This window comes from Ceratina calcarata, unplaced genomic scaffold (genome assembly GCF_001652005.2).
Source record: "Ceratina calcarata isolate Rehan_Ccalc_2016 unplaced genomic scaffold, ASM165200v1 scaffold211.2, whole genome shotgun sequence".
NCBI classification, from domain to species: Eukaryota; Metazoa; Arthropoda; class Insecta; order Hymenoptera; family Apidae; genus Ceratina; species Ceratina calcarata.
The window spans coordinates 489,971-500,480 of NW_017142786.1; the positions used below are offsets into that span (position 1 = coordinate 489,971).

General features: G+C 44.6%; 1 protein-coding gene across 2 annotated transcripts in view; it reads left to right on the forward strand.

Annotated features, from left to right (window-relative positions):
• LOC108622215 (protein lozenge) overlaps positions 1–10,510 on the forward strand; it is a 39,302-nt gene that overhangs the window by 8,454 nt on the left and 20,338 nt on the right. For both annotated transcript variants that reach the window (XM_026811361.1, XM_018019934.2), the window contains exon 3: positions 4,868–4,981. In XM_026811361.1, coding sequence (XP_026667162.1) covers positions 4,868–4,981 — 114 coding nt within the window. The remainder of the gene's footprint in view (positions 1–4,867; positions 4,982–10,510) is intronic.

Sequence of the window (10,510 nt, forward strand, 5' to 3'; positions counted from 1 at the left end):
GGCTCGAAACGGCGGTCGGAATGAGGGAGAGATCCGTCCGCCACGCAGTGATGAGATCATAGAGATAGTATACATAGAGTACAGAAGCCAACCGCAAACGTGAGTCGCAAATAGAAAGAGAGAGGAACACGAGAATGACTACCTCTTTCTTTCTACCGACGCATGCGCAGTACTCATATAGGTGTATATGGGTTCGAATACGTACGCTGTATGCTTGCAGAGCATGCGCTCTGCTGCAGTTAAACAAAGAGAGGTAGTAAATTTCTACTTCGTTTTCTTTCTAACAGCGTATCAATTTCACTTACAGGCGAGCCTATGGCATCTGTACTCTATCTATAATATCTCTATAGATGAGATACGGGTCGGGTTTTCTCGCACATGCGCGACTTTTTCAGCATCAGTAATGTACAATTTTCGATAGAATGGGGTGCCGCGATCGCCCTGCATAATTTTGCGAAAACGATTACAAATTGAACATCAATTTTACCGACAACAGTCTCCGTCTCGGTCTTCTCCCGTCAATATTACCGGCAACAGTCTTCGTCTCGGTCTTTTCCCGTCAATATTACTTCCAGGAGTCCGAGAACCCCTTGGGTTCCAATATATGCGCGTTAACATACGTTATTGAAAAAGCCGCGCATGCGCGAGAAAACCCGGCCCGTATCTCATCACTGCCGCCACGGCCGAGCGAGACACAGACAGAGATATACGCTATGAAAGAGAGGATACGTTTCTCTCACTTCCACCAGAGATTTTTCGCAGCATCGCTGGAGCAAACGATAGAAACGTTTAAAAAAATGAAGAATGACGATTGGCGAAGGAAGTAGGCTGATGTATACTTGAAAGTCCACCTTCGCACGGTACACAAGTGGTACAAGAGTCCTATTCGCTCTGCGGACCAGTGGGAACCTTGGAAGCTCCCAGCTTTTACACGCTTTTTCCTATACCTCGCAACTTAACGTTTCGGCCCTGCCTATCCGTGGCGGCGGCGCCGCTGGACAGTAGGAAACGCGCTTAATACATACCTGTATGTATAAAAACAATGACGAAGCATTGAAATAACTGTTGCTAGATGTTACATTAATAAAACATTGTAGATTTTAGAAATTTTGCGAGCCTATTAAAAAAGTTATTACATCTTCAATTCTTATGTCGAATAACAGAATTTTGATTTCAATTATAAAAAATATGAACGCAACAATGACAGAATTTTGTAATTTTGTAATTTTGTATAATTGTTAATACATGAAATAATATGAATTTCGAGTGCATTACTTAATAAAAAATCCGTTTATGCATGTACATAAATGAACAGAGTAAATAATGGTTTGTATCAAGATTCACTTAACATAATCAAGTGCATGCGTACTTCAAAGAAATTCAAAGTCGATTTTAATGAAAACAAAAAAATTTATTCCATACTTTCGACGTATTTTCTCCTATACAATCATCACTTCCACAGTTGTATCATTAATGCTGGAATAACCTATATGAAGAACCTGTTTGAGCCAACATCGTATGTGACAAACGTCTGCGTAATTCGTGGGTGATACAATTACGAGTTCATGACCCCTTCATGCATATCCGGAATCACTTCCGTTCGCCAAGAATGAAACGACTCGAACAAAAAAAAGAAGAACGTTGAGAGAATAATAATTAGAGGGTTGAGTAAGGGAGAGGAAGGTATAAGGGAAGGAAGGAAACGAGCAGTGAAATCGTCGCAATTATCACCTCCGTCGAAGGCGCGCGGCACGATTCGGGATGCTCGTATAAACGGAAAGAAAGAGATACAGGTTGCCGTCGGTGGCACGTAGCGCCGGAGAGTGGAACGGATCAAAGAGAGGGGCTGAAACGGGCGTTCCATCATCGTTCGGGTCTGAGGCTAGCCCCGTGCCTATAATTAGTAATATACCGCAGTCTATATCGACACGGCTGAAATTACCGCCGATAGTAATTATTTGACAATTGCAGAGACATCCTGTTGCGAGTCTCGGGACCTTCGCGTCGTCGCCACCCTCCGTCCCTCTCGTTTTCCGCATCCCCCGAGACTCGCGAGTAAGTGAGATAGGAAGACGCGCAGCGCGGTCCTGCGCCAGGCTACCTTTCCCTACCTAGACCCCCGCTCCTCCCTCCCTCCCTCCCTCCGCGCAACCCTCTTTCTCTGTCCCTGGTGCCACGAGTATTAACGGACGGTTTCGAGTGGTTTCGGATTGTTGTGTGGGCGGTTTGGGATGCCGTTCATCTCGTCCTAGGCGCGCGCTGCACACCGATCTCCGGAACGCGCGTACCGAACGTCGCACACACCGAAACGTGAGGCTCGATCTTCTCGCTCTGCACAACGGCGGCGATGTGCTCGCCGTCGGTTATACTATATACAATATAGGTGGCACATACGCGTGGCCCGGTTTTGTCTGTCGGTCTGTCCGTCCGTCCGTTCGCGAATGCACAGCCTGGGTGTCCTGTCTCTGCAGATGACCGTTCCCATCATCGAGTATTAACCGCAGGTCCGGCCATCGGAGCGGTGGGGGGAATCGGCCGTGCGGCATTATTAGCCCCAAATGCGATGGACTCGGGACTCCGCGGCGAAGGGAAAGGGGCGAGCACGGGTGTCGCGCGCGGAACACCCCAATCCTCGACGATCGTTTCCGTTCACGGTCTTCGACCTACGTTTCTCACCCTTTCCCGAAATTCTTTTTTCCCTCCTCCACTTTCTCGTTCCCTGACGCCTGGAATACTGCGAATTTTAATCGTTCCTTTATTTACGGTCACGAGGACTACTGGCGCGCTTTGTAATACGGGAATTGTAACCGCGAGGAAGATGACATATCTTCGACAGTCGATCCATCAAGCTATTGAGAGTGGCGGTATCGGCGGGAACGACAGACGTACACGTAGAGCTCTGTGTGCTCGCCGATCGATGCGGCTAATCGATTTTAAAGCGAAAGCCAGAAAGAGCAACCGCGACACACGCGATTTTTGGTTGTTCTGAAACGAGCCACTTTGCGCTGGACCGGAACGATGACGATAACAAGGATACAATGACGGGCGCGAGAGCGACAGTCACGCGGGGCTCACGGGGGTGGCGTGCACCGTGGGGTGAGAGAAGAGCGGCCGCGGACGCGCGGTAGAAAGATAGAGAGGGAAGGCGTGCTATAACTGGAATATAACGCCGGTCCGGTTCTCTCTCTGCAGTCAGTTGCAGTTCCCGGGGGTTGGCGGGGTCGGGGGTGTTTGATGCCGGTTATCATGTTGACAGACACAGCGAGGTGGACCTGGGTGCACCAAGGGGAGACAATTACAAATCGTTGACGTTTACGCCAACACAAACGACTATATGTCCGCGACACGTTAGATATCCTCTCTTTAACGCAAACGAATCGGCCGTTCTTCATATTTTTCAAGCTCGAGTCAAATTTTTCGCCCTGTCTTATCTCTCAAGTACATATTTGTAGTGGATGAGAGGGTCAATCCCGTAGATATTCTTTAACTCCGGAAACAAAGTCAATCTTTGGGAGGTCTCCTCTTCTGATCATGCGCTGCAAACTTGAAGGTTGTATCAACCCTTAAATAAAAACAATGACGAAGCATTCAAATTTTAACGGAGGGGAGAGTTGAGTAGAAATAACGACACCAAGTTTTAACCGAAAAATACGGACATCAAAGATGTGTACAAGCCTTTACTTTCATAGGAGACATTGAATGTAAATGATTTCTTGTATGTACATTAAATTCCATGCGTGGAAGAACTTTTCGTTATAAATGACTTATATGAGCTGAAGAGAAATAGGAACATTTACCTTAGCTTCTTTTGGCAGATGTCTTACGGATCATACAACTTTAAGCTAAAAAGAATGATCGATACCTCTTTCTTATGAAAGCTATTTATTTTTAAGCTGGTCCTAGAAAGAAACTGAAAAGATGCAGCTAGGTTTCAGCAGCCCGAAAGGACGATAAGGGGGCTCCTTCGTTGGAAGGAGCGGCGAATTACCGAATGCATATTAGTACCGTTTAAGAAAGCGTAGTCAATCTCCGCGACGGACGTTTACGGCGAGGGAATTAATATACCCTCGGACCTTCAACCTCGAGACCTTCGTCGGTGATATACGCGCACCGCGCGGCTCTGCTCCACCCCCGAACCCAGCTTCTCTTCCCTCTCTTAGAGCCTGCGCGGTCTCCTCGAAGCCTAATGGACGCGGATGTAATTGCGGGAAGAATATCGTAAAGTATTTAGATCGAGATTCGCTACGTGTCCACCCTGACCGCAGTCTGTCTCTTCAATCGCAAATAAATCAACGTTCTGTTAATTGCAAACTATCTATTGCGATATCTCTCCAACAAATTTTAGTAAAATCTTACTTTCTTATGTCAGAATGTAATATTATAAATTATATAAAGAAAATCCAATATCAAACATGATGTTTCTGAGTATGTAACGAAGTTACTGTCGAAATTTCGTTGTAAATAGTCAAGTCGTTTTTCAGATTTTTGACAAACAAATCCTGTCTCTTATAGTATAGCAAGATAATGAAATTATAAGTAAGATAATAAATTAGAATGCATTCCTGAATGATAGTTATTGCCCTACTTTATTAGTCAAAATAAGGCATAAAAATAAACAACTGCAAATACAAGACTCCACATTTTTGAACGATTAGTTCATATAATCTATCCTTAAGACAAAGTCTTCGGGCTTTACGTTTGAGATAAATTGGTTCTGGAAACTCCATGGCACAGAAGCGCAGGGGGGTGACCGTTTATCACAGTAAACTATAAATGTGACAATGTTTCATATGACCCAATCTAACAGAATATAAGAAACATTTATTTTATTAAATATTAAGGAAGTGTCTGAACGTATGTGTTCCAGGGAAGAGCTTCAGTATCACGATCACGGTATCAACGACGCCACCCCAAGTGGCAACGTATACGAGGGCGATCAAGGTTACCGTAGACGGGCCGAGGGAGCCGCGCTCGAAAACGAGTGAGTAGATAAAGTGAAACACTTTCCGCGCGAACCGATCGTGGATCCATCGCGCGGGATCTGTCCTGCCACCGGCTGCTGCTGCTAGCCGGGCGCGCGGATTCCCTGAAAATGTACCGATAATTCAACGAAAGTCCCTATACGCGGTAATGGGGAGTCATTACCGAGCAGATGGTGCGCGATGATGCAGTGGTCGACGTGCGTACCGCGCGTATGCGTGTTTTGGGTTAGCTATTCACCCCTGCCAACCCCCGGCCACTCTATACATGGACAATGCTTTTACCAGCACGCTTTACCGCGCGAAAAGTAATCCACTTAACCGTAATATACTATGAAAACCTCCAAAAATATCCGTTAATTATTATCGATGCCAGGCTATGCCTAATAACACGAGCCTCGTGTCACGCGTATTTGCGATATCGGCTCGCGATATACAAATAATCTCAACTCACGTCCTTCGTTACTGATCTCCTTCCATACTCGACCTAAATCGTTTCTCGCAAGAAGAAAATTTCTATCAATTTGTCTATCATGAAATATATTTATCAAAATGAAGAATTGTGAGATCAAACGTTTCTCTCGTTTCTTCGAACGTTTGATTACCCGCGTTGCGACAGATCCATGAAATGTAAATTGACCCGTGTAAATAATTTGTCCGCGCAAAGGAATGTCGTTTCAAAAATGCAAAATTCGATTTCGACCGAACGCCGGTTTATCCTTTGGGGAAACAAAAAAATGCCCGTTATTTCGATATCAGATTAACAGCCGCTGCGGAGTCGACCGCGAATACGGCAGCTTTTTGCGGACGTTTCGCATTTGTTGTATAAAGTATTGATAGGCGTAGGGCGATGCGTGTGCCCGCCGCCCCGGTCTCGCAGAGATTTTTTTTTTTATTCCGCCGTTGTTTTTTTCGAAATGGCCGGCTGCGTGATTGATTTTGCTGACGTTTTTATCGCTCGCCCTCGTTCCCCCGTTGTCACGACGATCGATCGAACTCCTCCTCGCTTGTACGACGCTCGAAACGACGAGGAATCTATAATATTCATCGATAGCTATAAACGTTTAACGATCGAATTCACGGGGCAATGGATAAAATAGAATCGGCAACTAGGAATGTATGTATTTACGCGTGTTTATCCAGTCGACGTGCACTGTTGCTCGATCACGCCTGTATATCATACGTATCGTATTTTGTTTCGAGGAATCAAAACAAGGAGATTGATGTTTTTTCACTGTTTCGGTCATGCCTGATAAAAACTTGTGAAACATTTTCCAAAAATCGACGAAATGACGAATACATTTTCTAAGTCCATGCAAAGCTTGTATATTTGACAATCTGAATTCTCAGCCAAGCTCCATACAGACTGTAATAAAACGAGTAAGATGAATGTCCCAATTTTTGTTCACGTCACAATTTCTATTCACTGGCTTATTCCTCTATAATTTTATGTTATATCAGATTTATAGAAAATTAAGCTAATGAGAAGAAATTGCGACGTGAATAGAAATTGGAAATCTTAGATATTGGCTAATATTCGAAGACTTTCGAAGCCTTCAGTTGAGATGAAGGGAACGACGTCTCAGAATGAGACACGCATCACGACATATTGCATATACGGGGTCTCTTTTTCTTCGGGCTGAACGATGGCGTGTCTTCGCTTTCCAACAAGCCCTGGGACACGCATCTACAGACGAACTACTGCTAACGTTCAGTGCGTACGAGCGCCGCCGTCGCGTCGGGCAAAACAACCGCTTTCATTGTCCTCTAGCAACGATCGCGTCGTTTCGCAGACACCTGCCGGCTGTCATTATTCCTATGGATAATCGTGAGCTTTTTGTTATCGAAAATCACCACCCCAATTTTTTCGCCCGTTCTATTACACTACCCGCTGTCCGGCTGTTTCGCCCCGGATATAATCGCGCAATTTCTGACCAGCTCGTCGCGCGTCGGGACCCGTCAGCGCGTGCAAATACCCGTGGCGTGGCGTTAAACGACACGTAACAAGATTAAGCTCGTTCTATTAAAATTCTGATGTTAATTTGCATCCTGAGAATTTTCAAAATCTTAGTTTAACACATTACCATAGTTTATAAAAAAAATTGTGGTTTGTTAAACAAATTGAAACCGTTATCCGTAGGAAATAAAATATTTTACATTATACCGTGAGGTCTCTGCTAAAAATTTAAGAAACGTGATAAATAGCGATAAACTTTTAGGGATGCATTGCTGTAGTAGATGCTAGTTTTCAAGATGCAATAGTTCTTAGTTTTTCTCTTTAATCCTCTTTCGTAGTATTAAAGATTCGATAAAATTCCACGGAGTTTTTTAAACAAATCGAGCGGAACGAAAACCCGGAAGTAGAAGTAGACAAAAGGAAACAAGTTGAAACATAGTGGCTACCCGTAGTCGTCATCGCCGTGGCCGGAAATCATCGGAACGTTCCCAGAGTAAAACAATATCGATGGTCCACGGCTGCTGTCAGTCAAAGGTTGAAATTGAATTTGCTTGGCTAGTAATTGCCTCGCGTTTGGAATTTCGATTTGACTAGAGAAGCGCGCGACGCCCGTTCGCCAAAAACGTTCTCTACGTAGCCTCCCGCGCGTTCCCGGATTATAGAAAAAAAGCGTGCACGAGGATGCGAGGTTTTAAGTATACCGGGTTACGAATGAAAATTGCCTACGAGCAAATCCGACTTCGATACAGCAGAACATTCTCAACGATATCGCGCTATGGGAAAATTGAACGATTGCCAATTGGAAAATTTAGTTACGCAGATTGTGAAACGTACCGAAAGGAAGTTATTTCCGTGTCGTGGAAAATTGCGTGTCATCAATTTGAATTCAGGTACTTCGTTGAAACTGAACCGAGTCAAACTTGTAATTTAATTATTCGAAGTTTGAATCGTGGCAATAAACGTTGTCTAGTATCTTGCAATTTTTATTTTTTATCAAATTAATTAGAATTATGTAGAAATCGCAACCAGAGATCGTAGCAATTCAGTCTTCAATTGTTATTTATTCTTCTTCGCTGTATCTTTTTATTTTCAATATATTTGTCAGTCTGTAGATAATTAGAAAATCTAATAACTATCATATCTACGTTGCAAGAGTTCCGTGAAGTTTTTCAAACGACGATCAGAATTTCACTTGAGTAGCACTTTTCGTGAAGGATAAATAGAATTAAAAATCGTCGAAATGCCTGGTAGAAAGCTCCGTCGTCAAAGGAGGACGTAAGACGAGCGGAGGGGAGGGCCCTGTTTATTAGAGAGGAGGAAAAAGCCGCGCTATTTCCGTCCTCCAGGGCCGCCACACTTTGATTAGATAAGCCCACCAGAGTGGTGCTGCGAAGATTGGAATTATTTGCCTCTCTCTCTCTCTCTCTCTCTCTTTGTTTCTCGGTCTCTGTCTCGCCATGGGCCTGGCACGAACGCCGGGACTTCGAAGGGGCGAAGGTGTCATATCAACGATCGTTCCTTTGTTCCATTTGTAATTAACCGCCTTTCCGCTTCTAGATTCGGATAACAGGTACGCTTTCAGATATCCTGAACAGGCTCGTGGCGATACGCAGCGCAGACGTTGCTGATCTCTGCTTCGAAGAGATCTTCGGTTCCCTAACGCTGGATCGATCCAAGACGTGTGCTTCTCGTTCAGGTGTGTTGGCTGACTCGTCAAATCATGTCCTCTTCTTTGTTCGATCGAAAACTTTACCAGAATTCGATAATAATTACTCTACATTTTACGTTCTTACGAATATTTCTTGCATCTTTCTGTTTGGTAGTTAATCTACGTATAACATAATCGTACTTCTTCAGTTGCATGGGAATCTCTGAGGCTCTTCTTCGTAACATGCTTTGTTAATTCTATTCGATTTTCGTGCAGATTTGTTTCGACTTTCCAAGTTAAGGATCATCCTAGTTCTGTTCCTCTATTTTATAAAATTGTTTTCTGTCGTTGATGTTTTCAAATGCAGCACGTGTACCTCTTCACTGACGAGTGTTAATTGTAAGCATTTTATTTTATGCAATTATTCTCCGTAGAATCTTTCCTGTGTGCTTTCGATCATCGTCCACTTAGCCATTCATATGTGAAGTATCAGACAAAAGTTTCGTAAAACTCAGTGTTGCAGAGCCTCTGAATCTCACGTATATTTTTACTAACTGTAGCTGTAGAATGTAGAGTGAGGAGGGAATCCTTTGAAGAGTAGTTAAATCCAGTAAAGGGTTCAAAGGCTCGAACGAAGTTCCCCAGACCATCGTCGATGATCCGCGTTGCATTATCCTCCGTAACCCGGGTACATCCCCATTCTACTTAGCTTCCTGTGAATGGAAACAGCCAGCAGCCGAGAAAGAGAGACAGAGATAGAGAAAGAGAGAGAGTAGACGGAGGCGAACCGAAAAAGAGTGTCGGCCGATACGTTTGGGGGCATTACGAGCGTCCGGTACGTGAGAAGTCGTGGGATCCGGTCGCGGAGTATCCGAACACGGGGAGAGAAAGAGAGAGCTTCCTCCCTTGTTTCTCCCTGCGCGGCGGTCGTGGTAGTATAGTCGGTAGCGAGGAATAATCTTGTAGGCATCGGTTGGCGCACCGGAGCTGACCATCTGGGCTCGCCGACAATTTCGTGCAGTTTGCGGTCGAACTTTATTTGTCGTTCGCCCTCGTGGCCGAACTCTCCTCCACTCCTCTCTTCGTCCCACCCTCTGCTCGATTTTCCGTCCTCGTCGCCTTTTCTGCTCCTTCTCTTACCGAAGTTGAATAACAATTCGGGCTCCCATCCTCGGCTTCCTCGCCGTTCCTGAAACGAGAAAGGCAACGTGCTCCAATTCTTCTCAATTAGGCGACGGTGTTCTGGTTTTATGAATTAGAAACTGCACACGCTGAAGTATGGTCCATTTCCGAACGCTTCAAGACAAAATATTCTACTTTCGCTGTAGAATTAAATAAAGCATCCTATAATTAGAGATAAGTGGAATAGAACGTGTTTTGCTTTTCATTACTGCGAATTTCTGAGGAGGGAAATCAAACTGATAAAGATCGTGAACCTTGCTGCAGTTTTATTATTTCAAAATACCGGAGGTTACGTAGCAGGGTCGACATTTTACTGCTAACATCCTGTCTGATCATTACGTAAGCAATCCTGAGCCTATGCACGTGGCGCATAATGTGCATATCGGCGTATAACGATACGCACCGGACTACAATAGGGCATCGCTGCGTGCTATGTGTGTGTCCGTGCCACTATGCGGGGGCACAGGACGCGATACTTGCCTCTCCGACCCGGGGATTCTGTCATCGAGACCGAGGGTTATGGAATGTGCGAGGAATGCTATTGAAGTCGATCGGGCCACGAGTCCCGTACAAGTTTCTTAATTATCCCACTCCATTGGGCTAATTACACAAACATCTTCTCTACCCTGCAGCTTTTCCGATCGCACGTGCTTTCGAAAAGATTCTTCTCAAAATAGTGTCACACAGTTTGTTTTATCTCTAACCCAGAAATCTTTTTGTTGAGCAATTGCATAGTGTTAGAAT